At 35.6% G+C, this 26,160-nt stretch overlaps 1 protein-coding gene across 1 annotated transcript in view; it reads left to right on the top strand.

The window, feature by feature from the left end:
- LOC149199849 (uncharacterized) overlaps window positions 1-15,379 on the top strand; it is a 32,829-nt gene extending 17,450 nt beyond the window's left edge. Inside the window, exons 4-6 of the mRNA XM_089400738.1 lie at window positions 14,227-14,392; window positions 14,558-14,668; window positions 14,764-15,379. Coding sequence (XP_089256864.1) covers window positions 14,227-14,392; window positions 14,558-14,668; window positions 14,764-15,379 — 893 coding nt within the window. The remainder of the gene's footprint in view (window positions 1-14,226; window positions 14,393-14,557; window positions 14,669-14,763) is intronic.
- The last annotated feature ends 10,781 nt before the right edge of the window (window positions 15,380-26,160 follow it).

Raw genomic sequence — 26,160 nt, 5'->3', positions numbered from 1 at the left:
ATATCAATGTACTATATATCATTATTGTGCATGATGTTTATCCCTTCTCAAAATGTTTTATAATGTGGACCCTTTATCAAACATAAAATAAAATGGTAAAGGTCATTTCTCAAAAGAGTAATAATGACAAAATTATATTACTCTATGTCTTCTTTATTAAGTGTGAAAATGAAATCCAAGTATATTTTAATTATACTAGAAAGGTATAAATATGGACAGTGTTTTCTACATAAAAGATGGAATACTATGATATCAAAAGTAATGGAAAAGTTCAAAATAAAGATTCTTGTTCACTGTAGGAAAAGTCAAAGATATTAAATACCTCAACATATAATCCATGACACAAATTGGTATAAATACATCACTTATCCCTAAAAATGACACATAAACATCAAGGATTTGGGTAGAAGAACATCATCAAGGAATTGATCATCTCATTATTAGAGATTGGTCTCTATCCAATGTTAAGAGGCTACATATCAATGAAGATTAGTTCTTGATCATCACTATTAGACTCAATGGGTAGGAAAAAAATTTAGAAGCTTATCGTCCAATTGTATATGATGGGGTGACTAACTGTACCTACTTTCTCTTCTCTCCTTAAATGCGCAAATAACTCTAATTCATTGTTGGACATGAATCTATGGGACCATTGATAAATTTTATAACTAAGGGAGGAACTAATTGTCTCCTTTCTCAGGTGATAGATAGTGCATCTAATAATATCTAATCTCTAGGGGAAATGTGTCATTTGCATCATTATCATTCATACATGTAGGGACAATATATAGGGAATCAAGATATTATTAACTGATAAAAAATATGAAAAGTTTCATTAGTATACCTTTGGTTGATTGAGTGTGAAAATTAAATCCAATTATATTTTTCCTATATTAAAAAGATATAAATATGGACAATGTTTTATACATAAAAGATGGAAAACTATCACATCAAAAGTAAGGGAAAAGTTCAAAATAAAGATTCTTGTTCATTGTAGGAAAAGTCAAAGATATTAAATACCTTAACATATAATCCATGACATGAATAGGCATAAATACATAACTTATCCTTAAAAATGACACATAAACATCATGGATTAGTGAGTAGGATAACACCATCAAGGAATGGATCATATCATTATTAGAGATTGGTCCATATCCAATCTTAAAAGGCTACATGTAAATGAAAATTATGCCTCAATGATCATTATTAGATTCAATGGGTCTAACATTCTCTAAAATAGTAGGAAAAAAATTAGAATCTTATCATCTATTTATATCTGATGGGGTGGCTAATTGTGCCTACTTTCTCTCCTCTCCTTAAATGCACAAATAAACCTAATGCATTATGTATCTCCTTGCTCAGGTGATAGATAGTGCATCTCAAAATCTCTAATATCTAAGGGAAGTGTGTCATTTGCATCTCTATGATTCATACCTATAGGGACAATTTAGCAAGAATCAATCTCTTATTAAATCATCAAAAATACAAAAATTCCAGAATATCAAATAACACCTATTTCCACTTGTTCCATACAAAAATAACTATTATCTCTCAAGAGATCTCTATAGGATATGGATGTAAGGATATGTTTATTAAAAAGAATTAAACTTTACAAGGGAACAAAATTACAAAACAATATTGAGTACTCACAATTTCTCCCATTTATGACACTAACATTTCTAAATTACTAACTCAATCTAGTGTTTACAAGGAGGGTGTATATTGTTCACCACAATTATCAATGTGAATCCAACCATAAATTAATAAATTCTATATAGGTGGAGATATATTCCATTAGATTTATGTACTATGTATAATTATTGTGCATGATGTTTATCCATTCTCAAAACTTTTATAATGTGGACCCTTTACCTAACCAAAAATAAAATGGTAAAGTTCATTTCTCAAAAGACTAATAATGAAAAAAATCTATTAGTCTATCTTTGCTTGATTGAGTGTGAAAATTAAATCCAAATATATTTTTATCATATTAACAAGGTATAAATATGGACAATGTTTTCGACATAAAAGATGGAAAATTATGACATCAAAAGTAAGGGAAAAGTTCAAAATAAAGGTTCTTGTTCATTGTACGAAAAGTCAAAGATATTAAATACCTTAATATATAATCCATGATTTAAATAGGAATAAATACATCAAATATCCTTAAAAATTACACATGAACATCATGGATTTGAATAGGAGAACACCATCAAGTAATGGACCAGCTCATAGTTAGAGATTGGTCTATATCCAATATTAAGAGGCTACACCTCAATGAGAATTAGGTCGCAATCGTCACTATTAGACTGAATGGGTAGAAACAAAGTTTAGAAAAATTTCCTCTAGTTGTATGTGATTAGGTTTCTTATTGTGATTACTTTCTCTTCTCTCCTTAAATGCACAAATAACCCTAATGCATTATTGGACATGAATCTGTTGGACATTTGATGGTGTATGGGTTGTTGTGTAAGTGTTGGCATTAATGTAAAACGAGGGTCGGAATGATGATTGGGTGTTTGGGAGGAATCACATGGTTGTTGAAGTTCTTTGTAGAGAATCATCACATTAGCAGGCTTACTGAAGAAGCAAGAAAATGATGATTATAGTGATGGGCCATATGGAACTCCGTGGTAGCTAGAGGCTTCTTACAAATAATCATCATAGTAGCATGCTTACTAAAGAAGACATAAAATGATCAACATTGTGATTGAGAGTTAATTTCCCCAAGCACAAAGCAAAGAAAATTCAAGGAGAAGAAAGGATTGCAACCATCTCATAGGTAGAAAATGTACTCAAAGCCTACATTGGACCCCATCCAATGCAAAATTCTCTAGAAAAATTTTCCAATGGTGTGGGGAAGATCAGAAAGGGGTTCTTTGATCAAGAGATATGGTTTATTGAAGTTCAGGGTTATGAGGCCTTAGAAAGGAAGGAATATCGACATATTAGAGGCCTGGGACGTTAGAGTATTGACATATCGGAGGTCAACCAATCGAATCATTAGAATATTGGAGGTTAGCATATTGGCGCATAGGAATATCAAAGATCTAGATACTAGAATAATGGGGATCAAAATGTCAAAGGTCATCATATTGGCGCATCAACATATCAGAGATATGCATACCAAAACATCGAGGATCGGAATGTTGGAGGTCAGCATATCAGTGTATCGGAATATTAAAGAACCATGAATCGAGGTTCAAACCTTCTCAACTATGGTACACTAAGATGTTCTAATACTTGAATTGAGACTTCTGTGATCCATAACAGTTATAAGAAGAGCTTCGGAAATCACATATAGAAAGACCTTTGTCGACGCGTTTTGAACCAACAAGTGTGGTTCATCGTCAGGACAAGTTGAAGAAACAGATCCAGCTTAGCATGTTAAATAGTCTGAGCAGAGACTCCAACGGCTAAATCGAACAATGGCTACTTTAAGAAAAACGGCTACTTTTGACGGTCAAAAGTAGTCGTTGTTCGATTTAGCCGTTGGAGTCTCTGCTCAGACTATTTAACATGCTAAGCTGGATCTGTTTCTTCAACTTGTCCTGACGATGAACCACACTTGTTGGTTCGAAACGCGTCGACAAAGGTCTTTCTATATGTGATTTATGCCGAAGCTCTTCTTATAAATGTTCTAATAGTATTAAAAGTTTCGAGTAATGCCAAAGAATATTAACAAAGGATTTTGTTACAAATCCTAGGGTTGACAGGCCCTCTTCTCTCTCGTCGCAGTAGGACACATGGTAGCATGAGATTGGTTCCAATAAACTATTGTGTTATCTGATGTTAGCCTGATGTTGCAGTACGATAGGACATGTGGTAGGTTGATCCAACAATATTGGGTGCCCTAGTGTGCCATATCGAGGTGAAATGTGTCATCGCTATATAGACACCATGTGGATTGATGATTTCATATCAGAGCTTGGCATATTTGAATATTAAGATATCGAAACTCTAGAACATATGGTTATTGGAAAGTTTTGATGAACGGGGATATCGATATTGTGTTGGATCTTGGTCATGTAAATACATAGAACAAAGGGCATAGAGTAGTAGCAAAGGAAGATTGGCCCTGACAGGAACAAAATGCCTTAACACCTTAATGTTAATCTACACACACATATCTTGGTCCCATGGAGGAGAAATACTCAAGGAGCTCAATGCCAGAGGAGCTAAAGATGCCAGGATTGAGAAGTATCGGAACACTACACCACTGTGAAGTTGCGATATAGAGTTTCTCTGATAAGGAAGTACAAAGAATTAAAGGATGCATGAGTTGGCAGCTACGAAATTGAAGTAGCTACAGAGGAATTTGTAGTTAAAAGGGGCTAAACCTGTGAAAAGCTTTGTAACAAGAAATCGAGGACAACATCTGTAGAAGATATGAATTCGAGAGCATGAAGGAAGTAATCGATTGTTTTGCATGCATGAATGGTTGTGATAAATAAGAATAGAATTGTCACCTTTGTGAACTGTCAAGATCTGTGGAACAATAAATGAAGTTAGGGCTCTCGGAGGAGTGTGCAGGTCACCTGAGAATTAATTTCTCAGCACAGGAGCTTTGTGCAAAAATACTATGAAGAACTGCAGGGTCCATCTCTATTTTTGGGTGCCATGACAAGAAACTATCAGAAGATGCAAGAGTGGTAAGTGAATCCATGCCTAAGTACATATTGGAAACTAAAGGATAGAGAGGAGATAATTCCTTGTCTAGAGTGCCTCAGTGGAGCAAAACCATCACCGACAATGAAAAAGATGGGAAGGTGAGCATATGTGTGTGTGTGTAGTGCTCTTAGAAACAACATCAAATTAGATAGGTTGAAGCACCTGGGAGGACACTGTGTAATACAACAACAAGAAAAATGTGAGGACTGCGTGCAGTATTGTAAGGGTAGTAATGAAGGGCAGTTGATGCAGAGCCCTTGACAAAGAAGGTAGAGCATAGAAGAAGTGTTACTATGAGTAGTGAGAGGATACTTGCTACAAGTGAGCACATAAGGCAACATGTACAAGTCAAATCTGTGAACAACCATTGTTGGTATTTTACTTGTATAATTGTATGCCTCTATTTTTAGTTTGAATAGTAGAGAAGTGACAAGAGTAGGTTGGTGCCTACATACTGAAGAGGTTGGCGCCTCTTCAAAATTTAGTGCTTGGTAACCAAAGGGGGTCGGTGCCTCCTGTGAGTGGATGTTCACAAGCACATAGATGTAATTAAGTGGGTGCTTAATTTACATAATAAACCAAAAACAAAATTGGTGGTTTTTTCCCTCTGGGATTCCACGTGAAAAACATTGTGTCTAATGTGTGTTGCTCATGTGATTGTTGTTTGAACATGTGTGTCTGAAATATTGTTGGCTCACTGTTTTTATGAATGAATTCTCTCACAAGTTAAAGAATATAAGAAGGGATTAAAATCATAATAAGAAAAGGGAAAAGAGTTTCTTAATTATTGATTCACCCCTCCTCTCAACAATTCCTTATTTGAATAGAATCTATGGGGCCATTGATAAATTATTTGGCTACCACAGGAACCAAGTGTATCTATTACTAAATCATAAAAAATATGAAAAGTTTTGTTAGTATATCTTCACTTGATTGAGTGTTAAAATGAAATCGAACTACATTTTTATTATGTTATCAAGGTATATATATGGACGAAGATTTCTACATAAAAGATGGAAAACTATGACATCTTAATTAAGGGAAAAGTTCAAAATAAATATTCTTGTCCACTGAAGGAAAATTCAAAGATATTAATTACCTTAACATATAATCCATGACATGAATAAGCATAAATACATCGCTTATCCTTAAAATGACACATAAACATGATGGCTTAGTAGGTAGGAGAACACCATCAAGGAATGGATCATCTCATTATTAGAGATTGGTCCATATCCAATGTTAAGAGGCTACATCTCAATGACAATTAGGTCTCAATCATCATTATTAGACTCAATTGGTCTAACACTGTCCAAAATAGTAGAAACAAAATTTAGAAACTTATCCTCTCTTTGTATATGATGAGATGGTTAGTTTTACCTACTTTTTTCCCTCCCCTTAAATTCACAAATAACCATAATTTGTTATTGGACATGAATCTATGGGACCATTGAGAAATTGTGTGGCTAGGGGAGGACCTAAGTGTCTCATTGCTCATGTGATAGATAGTGTATCTCAAAATCTCTAATCTCTAGGGAAGTGTGTCATTTCGATCTCTATCATTCATAATTGTAGGGACAATTTAGCCAGAATGAAGTTATTATTAAATAATCAAGAAAATGAAAAGTTCCATAATATAAAATAACACCTCATTCCACTTGTTCAATAAAAAGTAAAGAAAAAGATATACATGAATAAAGTAACATTGATACAAAATTATACAATCTTTGTAATCTTAATATTATCTCTCAAGAAATATCTATAGGATATATATGTAAGCATATGTTTATTAAAAATGGGTTCATCCCATCCAAAAGTAAGCTTGACAAGGGGACACAATTAGAAAACAATATTGAGTTCGAGGGAGGGTGTATATTGTTCACCACAGTTATAAATGAGCATCGAACCATAAAGTAATAAATGCTATATAGGTTGAGATATATTCCATTAGATTTATGTACTATATATCATTATTAATTTATCTTGAGGTTTATCCCCTCTCTCATATTTTTTATAATATGGACCCTTTACCAAACATAATATAAAATGGTAAAGTTAATTCCTCGAAAGAATAATATTAACAAAATGTTTGAGTGTGAAAATGAAATCAAATTATATTTTTATTGTATTAGCAAGGTAAGTGAACAGGAGAAAGGTTTGCCTAGACACTTGTACAGCCACAGGGCCCTGTAATTGTTACTTGTTAATTTTAACGCCCTTTACTATAGACTGAAGTTACGGTTGCCAAAATGTAACCAAATCGAGTCTGAGCCATGTATACAAAACCCATGCTATAACATTTTAAGATTAATTCGACACGTTGTCCACTGTCGAAACCCTCGTTGCCACGATTTTCCTATAACTTGCAGGGCGGGAAGCATCGAATTGCAGAGCTTTTGGTGGAAGGGAACGCATAAATGAGTGTGGAGCAAGGGCAGGAACCCAGCCGTTACCTCAACTGCTAGCTGATGACTCTCCATCGTTCGATCAAACCGTAGGGAGTTTAGTGGTGGATTGTCTACCAAGTGCTTTACACTCTCCAAGGACGAATGATAGTCCAAACCTCTATAGGATTCCAGGTGGGTGCCATCGTATTCTAATTCACACTAATAACCTAGGAAAAGGCATGAAAATTAATAATAAAAGCCATGACAACTAATAATAAAACAAAGGATGATTAACGTCTCCCTGAACTAAATATGAAGGAAAATAGTTTTGATGCAGGATGTCCATGAGTTCCTTCCATTTATGTATTGCCTTGTCTTCCTTGAACTCTACCTCAGCAGTAGATGTCTCTGTACGGTAATTATGAACTCCATTATTTCCTAATAAAAAAAATGGAAAGTCTCCCTGAGCAGGAAAGTATTGTTGCTGAATAGCCAGCAAATATTTCTTCCTTCAATTTATTAATATGCAAGAAATGATTTCAGACGTGATGTGCAACGTTGACGACAAATATATTTAAATATCACACAAGAAAATAAATGCATAAAAGAAGGAGGCGACCTATCCCATGAAATAACACGAGGTCTCCATCACTCTGGAATCGAAGCTGCGCTCCTTTGCCAACTTCGAAACGGGGGCTTGCAGTCCATATGAGAGTGGAGTCATTTATATTGTTAAAGGTGATGCCCAAAACGTAGAGTCCCTCGTTTCTGTTGTTGTAAAATCCAAAGATGAAGTTATTGTTGGGAGACAACGAGAAGGGTTGGTGGTCAGAAGGTCTGAGTATCGATCCTTCCTTCACTTCTTCGGAAAGAACTGCATAAACTACATGGATGGTGATGGAATATATTGTCACATAGACAAAATAATATGGAACTGGGAATTTCATGGTTAGAAGAGAACAATAAAACTACAAAAAGCTTAAGTCTGTTTAAATAAAAAAATCAAAGACAGATTCGTAGACGTAGCCATGAATTCAAATTGAGGAAAATACGAGTGTTAATATGATAAAAAGGTGCATTATTCTGAACTCATTTGGGTTAGTGGTATGAAGGTTTAAGATCGATTCTTCCTTCACCTCTTCAACAACAATTACAGAAACTACATGGATGATGATGGTAGATAATCTCACGTAGAGAAAATAACATGATACTGGAAATTTCATGGTCAGAAGTGGACAAAAAAACCAACAAAAGCCGAAGTCTGTTCATAAACTTAGCTATGAATTCAAATTGTGGAAAGTGGAAGTATTAGGTACATTCTGTTGAACTCATGTGATTTAGATTTTGAGACTATTCCAAAAATCCAACCACAAACATTCCGAAGAGAAAAAGAATTTGCTAAACAACCTTGAATAGGGTTGCTGATTCGAGCCTCTCCCTCAAACGATATCGTGGTCATGACATCACGTCATTTATCCAAAGACAGTTTTTGCCGCAACTTTCAAAAGTTTCTCACTCCAAATATTTTATGTATTTAAAAAATTTCCGCGCACCCATATCCTTAGAATAGATACAATGAAAAAACACAACCTTCGCCAAACTTTTTCTTCTGAAAAATGCACGATCCCTATGAGAACCATCTTATGGAGAACCAACAGGGGAATACACATCTGTGTTAACCTTCACCACACTTTCTCTTCAAAAAATGCACACTCCCTCTGAGAACCCTCTTCGAGACAACCTAAAGGGGAATAATCATTTGTTTTAAGCCATCCAGAAATCGTTACATGCCCCAATTATTAGTTTTCTCTTAATTATTAATAGTCTAAAAATATCTAATCATCTAACATTCCATCAAATAGTACAAACTAATACACAACCGTAACAAATAGTACAAACTAATACACAATATTAACTAGGCGATTTTTTCTCAAAAGAGAATGCGTTACGGCATAATAAATATCCTTAACTTTAAACAAAGGAAAAATTATAAACAAAATTATGTTTGCAACGATGACAAGCGAGATAATTCTTTGTAATTAATATTTAATTAAAAATTTTCACAGAGAGCTAAGAAACGAAAACATGGCAATGATCCATTTAACACTAAACAAAGCCTTACATATTTGAATCGTTAATTTCTAATCATCTCTGATAATAAATTCTGAACTAGAAATGAAATTAGGGGCGAATTGTAGGGATTAACCATTGGGAAGACAAAAGAATCGTTAAAAAATTTAACACGTAGCTTTAGAGGCCGATAAAATTGTAGAAATTTTCATTCTCCATATGCGTAAAGGGTGGAGGTAAAGGCCTCCTCCTCCTCATTATTATTATTATTATTATTATTTTATTTTTTTTTGGCAAATCGGCACAAAATTTCTATTAATTAAAAGATTCTTACACTGAGTGTATGGATAGCAACAACCTTCATCTCTCGAAGTGCAAAATCGTTGGCACCATAGCTACGTGCAAATAACTTGAAAGCATTTCTGGCTTAAAAAAGCTATCTTGACCATCCTTTTATATATCATTTTTTACCATATTCATATAAGACCTTACTCAAGAAATTAAAAGAGATGTTTCCAAATGTATATATTGAGCCTATTAGAACCAAAGGTGCAAAAGGAGAGCCATGGAGGGAAAAATGATGGAAGAGGTTTGTGATGGAAAATTTTTTAGAATTGAGCATGATCACCATGATATTGCTTTGTGATCAATCAGACCATAAGTGCACCTGTAAAACTGAAAAGAGTTGACGGAAAAAAGTGTTGCAAAGTTGATACCTTCAATGAGAGATGAACACTAGAGGAAGAGGAGCTCCATTCACTGGAGAAGCAGTGATAGAAGGTTAAACAGCGTTGACGAGTGGACCATTAATCATTGCACGGTTGTTAGTGATGCTCTATGAGTCATACTCTGAATCTGATACAACATACTTCTCCACCGTATGTAAACAAATGATAATATCATCCAAACAACATTGTATTCTTTATAGGAGGCTTTTCATATCCTCGTGACATACAAATATCCCGAATTGATCCACCTATTTTTCCTAGATGACCAAACAGAAGAGGGTGTCCAACTTCTCGTAACCTCCAATAAAATGGTGGAAGTGCAATTTCTCTTTCTAATTTTTCTAGGGTTTGGAATCCATTTGAATTCATGATTACCCACATCAATGTCTGAAAGGTATTCTTTGTCCCCAAATTCACGAGATTTCAGTTTCTGAATCTCCTTTCTAACTTCGAGAGAGATTGTGTCAAATAATTTTTCCACCAAATTCCAATCGAATAAATTTTTAGAACTAGAGGTTGACCTACTGCTATAGCCTCCCCTATGACTTGCCATTCTCTATTGAGGTGGTATAGTCTCTTGGAGAAGTCGACAAGGAAGATAGTGTAGACTAACATCAAGACTACTTTGATGACTCTTGACTAAATTTAAGACCCAATTCATAGAAAGTCGATGTGAAGTTCTTCGATAAAGGACTATATCATCCACAAAACCCACAACACGCAGAACTAAACAAAGCCCATAGAAATGGAAACTCCATTGATCCCGAAAATTAAAAGGAATTAAAATTGATGCCACAGGGAGAACTAAACCAACATGCAGTTTCAATGATTCTTCACAGTGGATGGGTGCTTTGGATAGGAGAATGAGGCAAGGAGCAACAATGATGCAATAGACAAGTGCTTGTGTTCAGAAATGGAGACAAGATGCAACAATGAGACAAAGGCTCAGTGTTTATCTAAAATATTTAACCTATGAGCATAATGAAAAAAAAGAAATAGGTGAGAGAGTAATACGATGATGAAAAACTTTCATAACATTGAGGTAGAGGAAAATCATGTGTAAACATAAACAGAAAACGACTCCACTGAATATTAAGCGTCAGATAACTCAATAACCCCCATTGTAACTTAGAAGAACTAGGAAAAAATAAACCATTAAAACCAAATTGAGAAATTTCCTAGATACGAAGCCCCACACACCAGAACAGCGTAGTTGAAAGAGATACCTAGGAAATTGAGTCCCTAAAATATCGATGAAAGAAGCACAACCACCAGTTTGAAAACTGACTATTTAGATAAAATTATAAGCAATGACTGTAAAATCTTCGTTAATAAAAGAGATTTCTAACTTCAATAGCTTCCCTCATCCCACTTTGACAAAGTAACTATCAACGCACAAATGATGTCGTTCCAAGCATGGAACGATAGAGTAAAACCCAAAACTATATAATTCTGAGGAATTCCCCATGGTAAAGTACCACATACTCTCGCCACCCATGACATACACCATATCATTTATAATTACTCGGGGAGGAAAAATCGCATATAGTCCAAGCAGCATTACTCTTCCAAAGAAGAACCAAGGTGGGACAAGTGTTCAATGTGGCACACTCCTTAAGAAACGTGTTCTTTTCGAACTGCGGGGAGTCATTAATGAGTTGCGCGAAAGTTTCATTTGCTCCCATAGTGGATGTTGTGAGAGCCTACCGAGAAATGAATGAACCCGAGCACATACAGAAAGTACAAACTGTAAGTTATGGTTTTCATCTCCCATCTCCTTCGTATTTTGAGTAGGGCATGCCACCAAACCACAAGTTTTCATTCCCATCAGACTTAACTTACACATATCGTATTAGGAGGGACACTTGTTCATTGCTCTTGCATCCACATTTAACTATATAGTATCTAACACCCCATCGGGGAGGGTTGGATTCTAACATCAGAGATTCATACCCTATTCACTTCGCTTTACCACGATCTGTGGTTTTAACATAAACGAAAAAACAAAATACGAAAACATGCACAGTAAATATGTGTTATAATAATTTAGAACTTTTACTTTTATTGTTTCATTTCGAAGTTTTTTTAAAATAGATTTATTTTTTAATATTTGAAACATTTTTGTTAAAAATTATACGGGAAAAGTTTGGTTTATGTTTTTTAAATCAATTTGTATAATTTATTGTCACGACAAAATGAAGAATCAGATAATGCATAGTAAATATCAGTGCTAGAATAATTTAGAAGTTTCACTTTTATTATTTCATTTTGATGTTTTTTAGAATAGATTTATTTTTGAATATTTGGAACATTTTTGCTAAAAATTACATTGGAAAAGATTGGTCAACCCTTTTAAAACCAACTCATATGGTTCATCATTTGGACAAAATGATGAATCAGATAACCACAACAGGTTAAATACGAAAACAAATCATTCTAACTGCTATAAGGAACGTCTATATTTGAGTGGGTGAGGAAATATATTTTGATTTAAATAAAGAATTAAATGTATATAAATAAATACTAATATTTTTTTAATTAATGTCAAACGAATTAAATTTAATTTTTCTAAATATGTCTTTCGGAATAATCACATTTTTACAATTTGATTTCGAACCAACTTGTAACTAATTTTTTTAAATATATATATAAATATATAAATTAAAATCCTAAAAATAATGTTTGACTTAAGTAAAAATAAAAAATACATAAATATAAATAAATAAATAAATTGATTATAACAAACTCATAAATTGAGATTTGGAATAGTTATTAAAATACAGTGAACATTATTCTTATAAGAAAAATAGGTGAATATAACATCCTAATCCAAAAGAGAAATATAAAATATTTTAGATTAATAAAATTATAATATATAAAATTATCAAATAAACAATTAATTTCATAATAATTCTTATAAGAAAAAAATAATTAAATAAAAATTCTTAGACAAAAAAATATAAAATATTTTAGAATAATAAAATTATAATATATAAAATTATCGAATAAAAAATTAATTTAATTTAAATGATAAAGTTAAAGTATACAAATAAGTAAATAAATAACTATTAGTATTTTTTTATAACTAATTACAAATTGATTCAAGATAATAATCTAATCTTTTATTTATAATTTAAATAATTAAATATCTCTACAAAAATAGAAATTAAAGTTTTAAAAAAAATTGATGACTTTTAACTTAATTAAGAGAAAGTAAGTATATATATATATATATATATATATATATATATATATATATATATATATAATATATTTTTTATACTTAGGTTTCGATGTCTTCACACTATTTCTGCTAGAGTGAAATCATGTCTCTCTCTGACCATCAGCAGGCTATTCCAAGAGGCTTAACCGTGAGTTATTCAAAGAGGTGTGATGCATTCGCGGCTAACAACCAGTGATCACTAGTTTGACAATTGAATTATGATAGATTTTTCCACTCTGTAAAAAAACATATCTTTTATACTCAACTACACCTAAAAATTTAAACTTAAATATTTTCTTCATTGTCCCATAAAATTATATGTAATTGTGATTTATATGTTGCACTTGTAAGTAAAAAATTTTATCACTGAAACTTTCAGGGACCGAACCGTAAATGGTATATATAATGCTTTCATACCTTGAATTCAATAAAAGGTTACAGTAAAGGAAGTAAAATGTATTTCAAAATAGACGGTATTACTAAAATACTACTAGATTTTTTGCAATCGTGATGTCCATTACTTGAAAGATGACCCTGATTCAAATGTACAATTTAACATATTGAAAATCAAGTGAATGATTCACAATTATGTTTATAATCTAGTCAAACAAATCGGGTGAATAATTCAGAATTATGTTTATAGGGGAGTTAAACAAATAATGGAAGATTTAACAGGAGCCATGAATCTTATCAACCACTAAAAACTAAAATTGCATTGTGCTAATGATAGTAAGTTGGAAATAATTAATTCCTGCTTGTCTATGGTTGTAATTCTCCATTTGAGGAGTTTGTTCCTACATAATAGGAATTTAGTTTCTCCTAGTTTAGTGTGGTTGAGAGAATCTCTCAACCACACTATTGTACGTCTAAGATAACATTCCTATATTAAGACTATTGATTGTATAAATATGTGTGTAATTTCCTCATTAAAATTAATAGAATATATTATTGAGTGTCTGTAATTTTACCTTGGTATCAGAGCCTGTGAGGGCCTGGCCCCTCTTGGGCTGAGGGAAAATAAAGAGAAAGTATAGTTTGTTTTAGTTTGTCCATCGAGAGTTTATAGATTGGAGGGAGTGTGGTAACAAAGTTGTTGCCTGAGTATCAGTCAACTGTATCGTTGTATATGATATGTTTTTTTAAGTGGCCTGTGTGTGGTGGATGAGACCAAATCAGCATGGATTGAGCAACAGATCTGATCGTGGTGATGTGGCTGACCTGTATTTGTTTAAGGCCGAGATTCTGTGGCTATCGGGGGTGCCTTCACGTAGTAGGCTGAGTAAGCGTGGCAACATGGCCGCAGTGGCAGCGTGGTTGTAGTCCTGTTCATGGGCATAGTGGTGTCCCTGCAATAGTAAACTTAAACTGAAGACGAGATCGTTCGAATCAGATTTGTGGGTGTTTTATTGCTGAGGGAAATAGCAGATAGAGAGTTTTGTTTGCAGTTTATTTTGTTTTGGGTTTGTCTATATAAGCCAAACGAACCTGGCGCAGACGAGGCCTGGTGCTAAAGGGGGCCAAGAGAAAGCCTGGATCTCTGTTAGACGAGGCCGAGAGTGCTGGTACAGTGGAGCAACTATCATATTGTGGATTGAAGACCCGTGTGGAAGACTCAATGTGTTGTTGAGTTCGTGTTGAAGCGGGTGCAGTAAGGGTTGCTGATCTGCTGGTGTGTGGATAGATCAAGATCGGTTGGTGCGTTTGAAGAGCAGTTGGAGCGCATGAGTTGGCCAATGCGTGCTCAAATCCTGGAGAAGGTTCCTCACATTTTGATGGAGCGGATAAATTCGCAAGAGAACAAGGCATTGATATCTGCGAAATCAATGCAGCCACACCACAAGGTCACCGTGGAGTTCAATAACAATCAGCTCGGTAAGCCCAGTGTTTCGTTCGAGCGCAACAGCGAGGATTACAAGGACGTTGAAGTTGTTCTCTTCTTTGATGGCCAAACCTTTTGCCTAGGGCATTTGCACAAGGTTGTTAAACATATCAGATTGCCAGGTGAGTCGGTGTCCACGTCAGCACCTGCACCGGCGACTGCTACAGAGGGCGGATCGCCTCCGGGACCCGGGCTTGGCAGATTGGCCAAGACTGCTACAATTGAGACTTCGCTCAATGCTCCACCGGTTTCCGTTGAGCGGATTGACACTGGTGAGCGGGACAGTTCAAGTCCAGCTGGAAAGAAAAATGGCAAAAGAAGTTCAGATGAAATGAATACATTATCACCACTTTTTACATCCCCTGATCAAAAGAGTAATGATGATGAACATGTGGTGTGGAGGCTGTTGGGAGACTGAGTAGCTGAAGGTGCAGGAGAGTGAACGAATGTGTTGGTAAACATGCTCATCATGTTGGTGAGCGAGATGCAGAGGCAAGGGCTTCTATTGTTGAGGGAAGAAACCAACAACTACATTATTTGTTCAAGGAGGAGAGAAACTTTGTGTTCGAGTTGAAGGGAGAAGCATGGTTTTTTTTGTGCATACTTGGGTAAACTTTTTTTTGGGAGAAGTATTTTTTTGGAATTTAAATTGATATACATATTGAGATTAGCCACCTCAATATGAAGTTATTTTGTTAGAATTGGCTATTCTAACAAATGACAGGTTCATGGAGTTCCAAGAATTTATTTGACAAAGATGCCCAAGATGTCAACTATGAAATGATGGGATAAAGGAGCAACAACAACGTTTATGGTGGACAACAAAATAGATGTTTGTTTAAGTTAGTGTGGCTTGTGGAATAGACTCCCTAGCATGTTATAAACAAGTCCAGTTGTTGTAATGGTCATTGTATGTACCCAGAAACTCCAAAATGTTGAATGAAATGTAGGCCTTTTAAAGGTATTTGAAAGTTCGTGGTGATCTTAAAACCACTTTGTAATGGATTGCCTTTGTGGCTGGTTGGTGGTGAGCTAGAAACCATCCATAGAGCCTTAGTGGCTACAGGATTTGCCCGGAGGTGGCACATTTAAGTTCCGGATATGACCGGTGATGGTAGATCGGACTTGCCCAGTGGTGGCATATTGAAGTTGGCGGATTTGCACGGTGGTGGTAGATCAAACTTTCCCGGTGGTGGCATATTGAAGCTGGCAGATTTGCCCGGTAGTGGTAGATCGGACTTGCCTAGTGGTGGCATATTGAAGTTGGCGGATTTGCCTGGTGGTGGTAGATCGGACTTGCCCGGTGGTGGCATATTGAAGTTGGCAGATTTGCCAGGTGGTGGTAGATCCGACGTGTCCGGTGGTGGCATATTGCCTGAGTGGCTAACGTGTACACGAGAGATTTGTGCTCGTAAGAGCAGGTGGACTGCAGTAACACTTGGCTCACGGTCTCAGATATTGTTGTGTCTGAGCATAAGAGGGTTGGTGCACTTTTCTATCTGACAGTGGCATTGAAAGGCGCAATCAGCGCAACTGTTTGCGATTGTTATTTGGACATGAATATTTCGGTTAGAAAGGCACTGATCTCTCTTTGTTTTTGGAGGTTCTGTACATGCAATTCGCATGATGGTAGTGGATTTGACTATCATGACAAGTAGTCATTAAGGGGGGAGTTGGAAATAATTAATTCCTACTTGACTATGGTTGTAATTCTCCATTTGAGGAGTTTGTTCCTACATAATAGGAATTTAGTTTCGCCTAGTTTAATGTGTGATCTCAACCTCACTACTGTACGTCTAAGATAGCATTCCTATCTTAAGACTATTGATTGTATAAATATGTGTGTAATTTCCTCATTAAAATTAATAGAATATATTATTGAGTATCTGTAATTTTATCTTAGTAAGAATTGAAAAACAATAACAAGCTAAAACGAATTTAGTAAAAAGTATACAACAAAGAATTAGTAAAAGAATAGCGATGGCAGTGTAGGTTCGAGTATTAGGTCGATTGCAGGGAAGCATGTGCGTTTCCTCTCTATTAGCGATGGCCAATGGCTTCTAAATGATCGCTACGATGAGGTATTGCCTTAGAAGTTTAAAATTTAGTTGTCCAAATTGTTGGACAGTGTTGGAGAAATTAATTCGAACTATCTGTTAGATGTTATAATAGTCAATCTAAGTGTCTTAGTTAATTTAAGTTTAGTAGTTAAATTTTTTAGTTAAGCGATATATTGTTGATATCTCTTATATAATTTATTTATTTATTTCAAAATATTAAAAAGAAAAATTCATGGACATTTTTTCAATGTTTAACATAATGTTATAGCCAAAAGACTCTTTTAATTTGCATTCCTATATAAGTTAAGTTAAGTCTAGTCATCAAATTCTCTAGTTAAGCAATATATTGTTAATGTCTCCCATGTAACCTATTTACTTATTTGAAAATATTAAAAAAAAATCCTGGACATTTTTTCAATCTTTAACGTAATATTAGAGCGAGTGGACTCCTTTAAATTGCATTCCAAATATCTTTTGCTCACAGAGAAAGCAGAGATAGTCAGGAGCTCGAGATCAAAAAGAGCCAGCTGAAATTTAATTAAAAACAAAATAGACAGAATCTGGACTTTCGCATCTCTGAAAAAAAGAAGTGCGACAACTAAAAATTTCAACAAAGTGTCACAAGTGGTCAGGCGTGAAAGATTTCGCACCCATCTGTATGGCACCTTGCGACACCCAGAACGAAGTAAAAAAATAGCTAATTCGTAAAGCACAAAGCCACAAAAGGTCAAAGGCCTAAGGAAAGAACGAATTCGATTGGACATGAGCACTGAAAGTCGCTTCTTTATCATTTGGTAGACAAACTGATATCAAGAAAGGTATAAAAAAATCCCAAACTTCCTATCAAAAAAACGAGGTATGAAGTCGTATTTTAGTTCCTTCCGACTATAGCGATTGGTAGATCGTTGAAATCCAATTAAATTTTCTGTTCACCAATTTTTTTTTTCCTCTTTATTTATGGTTATTTATCAGTCGATTTTTTAGCGAAGGTTTTGATGGTGAAAAGATGGATCTCTTGTTGCACGATTTGTTTTCCTGATGCAATAAAATACAGTGACAAGGCAATTTTACGCAAAGTTCATTTAAAAATGGTCGCGACAATTCATTTTAAAAAAAGTTCATTTTATAAATAGTTTTAGGAAAAGGCAAAGTTCGGCTAAATTCAAATGCATTAATAGTTCGGCGGTCCAAAGGCAGAGTTTCAGAAGTAGTTTCTGGTGTCAGGTTAATAGTTCGGCCTTTAAGCTCGGCGGTCCCAAGGCAGAGTTTCAGGAGAGGAGGAGGTGTGATGCAAGGGAGAGGAGGAGGTGTGATGCAAGGCAGGAGTCAAGGAGGTGTGATGCAAGGCAGAGTTTCAGGTGGCAAGGCGGAAGGAGGTGTGATGCAAGGTGCAAGGCGGAGTTTCAGGTGTGAAGGAGGTCTTGGATTGCAAATTCGGTACTCTGCAACTGGATATGGATATAGATCTAAAGCTAGGGATTCGACTATGGGACACGGAACTGGATATCGATTTGCTGTTAGTGATGGTTAGCTTCAATTGCACACTAAACCATTTTCATGTTGGAAATTTCTGGTAATTTCGAACAAATAAACAATGCTCTATTTTTACCACAGAATCACAAAAATTTGTTGGAAAAGAATCGACTTTTCAACACACATGAAAACACTATGTATTCATTAATAAAAATCAACTGTTACGAAAGGATCTTCCTCTTAACAGAGGGATTCACCAAGAACTTCCAGTTCCCTACAAAAAAAATTACTGTCTTTTTTGGAGATTTTATTACTGTCTCTTCTCGAAATTTTACTAACTGTAAATTCCACACTGCTGGGTGTAAAAAAAACTTCTTACATTCGCATTCTGCTGCGTATTACACTGCATTACATTGCACATTCAAAAACAACATTACCCTCACGCTGCTCAGCGCATATTGGGTTTTCATTCTCCACCCAAAAGAGATTTTATTACTGTCTCTTCTAGAAATTTTACTTCACTGTAAATTCCACACTGCTGCGTGTAAAAAAAACTTCTTACATTCGCATTCTGCTGTGTATTACACTGCATTACATTGCACATTCAAAAACAACATTACCCTCAGGCTGCTCAACGCATATTGGGTTTTCATTCTCCAACCAAAAAAAATTAGGCTGGGTTGTCCTTTTTTTTTCTTCTTTGCACTGGTGTGTGTTTTCCTTACAAAATACAATGAACAAAAAAAACATTACATACTACTTTGGACCATACTCTTTTTTTTCTTCTTTTCACTGGTGTGCGTTTTCTTTACAAAATACAATGAACAAAAAAACATTACATACTATTTTGGACCATACTCCGGTAGACAATAAAAAAGTAATAAAATTAAAACATTACATATACGTTTATCTATGCCCATACTTCCAGTGAATTATACAAATAATAAAATTAAAGTTTTACCAACCCCTACTAACCGGAGTAAATTCATTAATTATTTTACTATTAAACGTGGCCGTCAAAAACAAATCTTTTACTTCACGCAATAAATAAATGTTGCATGTCTGTTGTTGTGCGTCAACCGTTGATCTGCCCTCAAAAAATAGGACAGTTGTGGTCAATATCGGAAGGCCTCTTCTTACCGACCTTTACCTTCCGGGGAAATGGTTGTTTTGGAACAGTGTCCATGGACACGCATCAACAGGTGAGTGTGATCGGAGATGTCTCGTGAAATACCAGGGGAAATCCATGGTGGTTTTCCGGAATTAATACGCGGTAGTTGAAAATTATAATTTCAACACTCCCCTTTAATTTCAACTGCTGGGTTATCAGTCATACCCAGAAATTTCCTCAAAAATTCAAAACTTTTCTCGCCCAATGGCTTGCTCAGAATGTCTGCAACCTTCTCCTGAGTCCTGCAATGTTCTAAAGCAATTTCACCATTGTTCACCAATTCCCTGATGTAGTGAAACTTTGTGTCAATGTGTTTCGTTCTCTTATGAAACACGACATTCTTGGATAATGCAATAGCTGAACTATTGTCACAAAAGATCACAGTTCCTTTTACTTGCTCTTGGCATAAGCTCCTTAACATCCTTCTCATCCAAACTGCTTGACATGCTGCTGCTGTAGCTGCCACATATTATGCCTTTGCTGTAGACGCCGCTACAATAGGCTGCTTTTTAGAAGCCCATGAAATGGCTCCTGAACCCATGTGAAAAACATAACTGGATGTGTTTTTCCAATCATCTACACTTCGAGCCGAATCACTATCAGTGTATCCAATTAAACCTGAACATTCTGAAGTAGTATATAAAATCCCAAATCTTTTAGTACCTTTAACATACCTCAGATTTCTTTTTGCTGCATGTCAATGTCCTTCTTTTGGCCTCTCCATGAATCTGAAAATTAAACTAACAGCATGCATTATATCTGGCCTAGTTGCAGTCAAATACATGAGGCTGCCAACTATGCTCTTGTACAAACTAGGATCAAAATCCTTGCTGCTGTCCTCTTTGCTGAGTTTTAATCCCATCACTGTGGGAGTGATTGCTATCTTGCTCTCTTGCATATTAAATCTTTCTAACACTTCTTTAACATATTTCCCTTGTGAGATAAAAATCCCATTTCCATTTTGTTCTACTTCTATTCCTAAGAAGTATCTCAGCAAACCCATGTCAGTCAATGTTAGTCATTTCAAATTCTTCTTTCATGACTGTTTTAAAATTTCCAATGAGATAATCATCATTACCTGTGAAAATAACATCATCAACATATAACACAACAATTAGTAATTTACCATTCTTTTCTTCGATGTAGACGGTGGGTTTTTCCTCACACTTCTCAAATCCATTTTCCAGTAGATAGGAATCTATCCTATTGTACCATGCTCTTGGTGCTTGCTTCAGCCCATAAAGAGTTTTCTTCAATCTGCACACTTTGTGCTCTTGGCCTTTCTTTTCATAGCCTATAGGTTGTTTAATGCAGACTTCTTCCTTTAACACTCCATTTAGGAATGTTGACTTCATGTCCATTTGGTAAACTTTCCACTTATTTTGTGTTGCTATGGACAACACTGCTCTCATGGTTTCCATTTTAGCAACCGGTGCAAAAGTTTCCTCATAGTCTCTCCCATACTGCTGCTTATATCCTTTGACTACCAGTCTTGCCTCGTGTCTTTCTGTTTTACCTTCAGCATTACTCTTGGTCTTGTAGACCCATTTAACTCAAATGACTTCCTTTCCTTTTGGTAGCTCAACTAAATCCCATGTCTTGTTTTTCTCTATGGCATTGATCTCCTCATCCATAGCTTCTATCCATTTCTTATCCTCAATTGCTTCTTTGAAATGAACAGAGTCATCAACATGACAATATAAAGCAAACAAAGATTTCATACCTTTATTTGCTACCTCTTGCTCATAAATATCACTTAAATTTCTGAACTTCTTACCTCTTTTATTTGGTGTTCAAGTGCTTGAAGAAGCACTTGAATTTCCTCCTTGTGGTGTGCTTGGAGAAGCACTTTCATTTCTCCTCAAGGGTGTCCCTTGCTGTCCTTGTGTTGGTGCTGCTGTTTGGCGATGTATTTCAACTATCTCCTCATCATTTTCATCATGTGACAAAGAGCTTTTAACATTCACTATTTTCTCTATGCTTCCATCCCAAGCTTCCTCCTCAATGAACTAAACATTTGTACTTACAATGAGCTTCTTGGTGGACGGGTTATACAACCTGTAAGCTTTGGATTCCTCACTGTATCAACTGAATATACATTTCTCCCCTTTTTTGTCCAACTTCTTCCTTAGCTGATCTGGAATGTGTGCATAAGCCACACATTCAAAAACTTTCATGTGGGTGACTCCTTGCTTTGTCCCACTCCATGCTTCTTCCGGCACTCTATTCATCACTGCTTTTGTAAGGCATCTATTCAAAATGTACGCTGCACAATGTACAACTTCAGCCCAATAATCATTTGGCAAATGCTTTGCCTTTAACATACACCTCGCTATGTCCATGATTGTCCTATTCTTCATTTCAGCAACTCCATTTTGTTGTGGAGTGTACCTAGCTGTAAATTGCTTATGAATTCCATTTTCTCTACAAAAGCGTAGAAATTATTTGGAGATATACTCACCTCCTCTATCAGTTCTCAGAACTTTGATATGTAGCCTGCTTTGGTTTTCCACAAGTGCCTTGAAATTGAAAAACCTTTCAAACACTTCACTTTTGTTCTTTAGAAAATAAACCCAAGTTTTTCTTGTAAAATCATCAATGAATGTTAATATGTAGTGGTTGCCTACAAGTGATGGAGTTTTCATCGGTCCACATAAATCTGTGTGGACAATTTCTAAGAGTGCTTTTGCCCTTATGCTTTTCCCTGATGGAAAACTTTCTCTGTGCTGTTTCCCCAAGATGCAACCTTCACAAAGGCTGTTTGGTTTCTCTATCAATGGTAATCCTCTTACCATTTCTTTCCTACTCAAAAAATTAAGACCTCCAAAGTTGAGATGTCCAAATCTCAAGTGCCACAACCAATTTTCATCCTTTGGTTCGCTTTGGTAAACCTCTTGAGTCACTGTTGCAATTACTTCATTATTTTTTAAATCTGCCTTCATTCTGAGAGGGAACATCCTGTTCCTTGTCATCTTCACTTCAACAATACATTGCTTGCTGAGTGCTCTATCCATGATGGTGCATACATTATTCACAAAGAAAACATTGTAACATTTTTGAACAAGCTGTCCAATACTTAAGAGATTACATTTCATTCTAGGAACATAATAAACATCTGCTATGGTTTTCTTTTCACCTCTCTTTGTTAATACATTTACCTCTCCTTTTCTCATAACAAAAACTTTATTATCAGTCCCTAGTGTGACCTGTGACTTCACATTCTGATATAACATAGAAAACAGGGCTATGTTTCCTGTCATATGGTTGCTGCAACCAGAGTTTAGAAACCATACATCTTCACTCTTTTCTTCAGCGATATTACATACTAAAAACAAATTGTTTTGGATGATATTTTCTCTAGTGAAATTTGCACTAGTTCTATTACTCATATCATGTTGCTTCTTCCTACATTCATTTGCATAATGCCCATATTTTTTACAGTAGTAACATTGTACATTGGATTTTTCATACCTTTGTCCTTGAGCATGATGTTGTCCACTTTGTTGGCTACGGCCTTGGCCTTGGTTCTGATTTGGATTGCTGCCTCTTCCTTGAGCATTTGCCAGACTGTTTCTTCTACCTCTATTTTGGCTTCTGCCTCTTCCTCTCTTGTTTCCTCTACCTTGACCTCTTCCTCTCCCAAAGGACATCTGGGTCTTGAAGGCATGTTCTAGAGATGAGTTTTCATTTCTACTCAATCTCTGCTCATGTGTTATCAGTTATGCATGTAGTTCATCAACTGAAAAGTTTGTGAGATTCTCTGTCTCTTCTATGGTGGTGACAATCACATTGAACTTTGAGGGTAGGACCTTCAACAGTTTCTCCACAATCCTCCTTTCTTCAAGAACTTCTCCATGAGTCCTTATCTGTGTGACCAGACCAATCACCTGTGTGAAGAATGAGTCAATATTGTCTGACTCCTTCATGCATAGATTCTCAAAATCTCTCCTCCGGAACTATAGTTTTGATGCCTTCACTTTCTCCATGCCTTGATAGGTTGTCTTGAGAGTTTTTCATGCTTCTTTGGATGTCTTGGCTACTGCTATCCTTGGAAACAGACTCTCATGCACTTCTTGATACAAAAATACGAGGGCTTTTGAGTCCTCCTTCTTATATCTCTTCAACAGATCTTTCATTGCCTATGTCAAGTTATTAAACTCTTCTTCATCTGTTGGCTCTTCAAATCCATCCTCAATAAATTCCCATAAGTCTTGTGGGGCAAGCAAAGCTCTCATTGTTATTGCCCAGTAGTCATAGTTTTTCCCATTAAACTGTGGGAGCTGAGTATTAAATATACCCATGCTAGTGCTGGTGTTGGAGCCAGCCATTCTTGCAGTCTTAACTATGCTTCAAATACCTGACTGTGTATTTATAATAACTGACTGTTTCTTCAGCAGCAACACAAAAAAAAACTTAAGAAATACCATTGAATCTTTTTTGACTAAGTCTTCACTCTATTCGAGAAGCTGTTGCAACAAAAGGAACCTTCTTTCAGCTTCTTTGACACCTTCAAAGAGCCTGGACAAGCTCTAATACCATGTTGGAAATTTCTGGTAATTTCGAACAAATAAACTGAACAAAGAAACAATGCTTTGTTTTTACCACAGGATCAAAAAAATTTGCTGGAGAAGAACTGAGTTTTCAACACACATGAAAACACTATGTATTTATTAATAAAAATCAACTGTTACAAAAGGATCTTCCTCTTAACAGAGCGATTCACCAAGAACTTCCAGTTCCATACAAAAAAAGATTACTCTGTCTCTTTTGGAAATTTTACTCTGTCTCAACTGTAAATTCCACACTGCTGTGTGTAAAAAGAACTTCTTACATTCGTATTCTGCTGCGTATTACACTGCATTACATTGCACATTCAAAACAACATTACCTTCACGCTGCTGTGCATATTGGGTTTTCATTCTCCACAAAAAAAATATAATTCTACGCTGCCCTGTCCCTTTTTTTCCTTCTTCGCACTGTTGTGCGTTTTCTTTACAAAATACAATGAACAAAAAAAACATTACATACTACTTTGGACCATACTCCCGTAGACAATAAAAAAGTAATAAAACTAAAACATTACATATACGTTTACTATGCCCATACTTCCCGTGAATTAAACAAATAATAAAATTAAAGTTTTACTAACCTTTACTGACCAGAGTAAATTCATTAATTATTTTACTATTAAACCTGGCAGTCAAAAGCAAAACTTTTACATCACGCAATAAATAAATGCTGCAGGTCTGTTGCTGTACGTCAACCATTGATCTTCCCTCAAAAATTCGGACGGTTGTGGTCAATATCGGAAGGCCTCTTCTTACCGACCTTTACCTTCCGGGGAAATGGACATTTTGGAATAATTCCTGTGGACACGCGTCAACAAGTGAGTGTGATCGGAGCCATCTCGGGAAATACTAGCGTACAAGAAAAGCGGTGCGGGGAAATCCATGGTGGTTTTCCAGAACTAATACGTGGGAGTTGCAAATTATAATTTCAACATTTCACTCTATCTATTGCTGATTAAAAGTCAACAACAGTGTTTGGAACGAGTACAATTGAATTTACATTTGCTTCTGGATATAGATATGTTTCCTAAGGGCTCCTACGCTCCGAAGGGCTCCTACTTTTTTCGGATTCCTCGGAACGAGCATGCAAAATGGAAGGGGTTTGCGGAGGGTATCATATTACAACTACTATCTCGGCATGTAAGACACATTTTCTTCAGCAACCTAAGGCAGAGGAAAAACCCTTGCTATTCTTGAGAAAGATCCAATTTTTCTAGTCATTCGCTTCTCTATGTTGATTCAATTTTTTTCTCTGTTCTCGTAATCTCCATTGGCTTATCCTTTTATTTTCTGCACAATTTTACTCTACCAGAGGCGTATATCTGCATTTTGAAGGGTCAAGATTGACAAAGAATCATCTTTGCAATTACATCAAGGTTAAGCCCTATGCGGTAAAACACTTAAGCCGCTTTCTGCAATGTCTCCGTCTTTCTATGACGGCTTCGACGCCCAAAACATTTAAGGTAATTCAGCATAATTTGATTTTTTAGCAGATTCAGAGTTCGTAGAAGAGGAACCAGACGGAAGATTAACAACAATCAATATTTTTTCTCTTCAGTGAAGCATGTTTCATATGTGTAGTCTTTGCGATTCTGAACTTGGACGCAATAAGGGTCCGAACTTATTTATTTTCACTTATGTATTTGCAATGTGAACAAAACATCCCACTTTTTCAGGCTAAGCAACCCATTCCACCCAGCTAGGAAGTAGACAAGTTAGGCATACATTGGGCATGCAAGAGAGACAGAAGTAGATGTGTTTGGTATGCAAGAGTGACGAGTAATTAGGTCATATGCCCTAGGTCCACATAGGCAGGCAAGTGGTAAAATTGTGGGCCCATAGGGTTTTTACGTACTAGATTATATTTTTTATGAGACATTTTTTTGCATCTGTTACAAGTGTCTTCGAATTTCTCTTTTTTTTGTGG

Source organism: Pinus tabuliformis, chromosome 2_1 (assembly GCF_031772625.1).
Source record: "Pinus tabuliformis cultivar Carrire ecotype Pingquan chromosome 2_1, CPIR1, whole genome shotgun sequence".
NCBI lineage: Eukaryota > Viridiplantae > Streptophyta > Pinopsida > Pinales > Pinaceae > Pinus > Pinus tabuliformis.
Note: the sequence above shows the minus strand (reverse complement) of the source record. Positions and strands in the feature narration are given on the sequence as shown.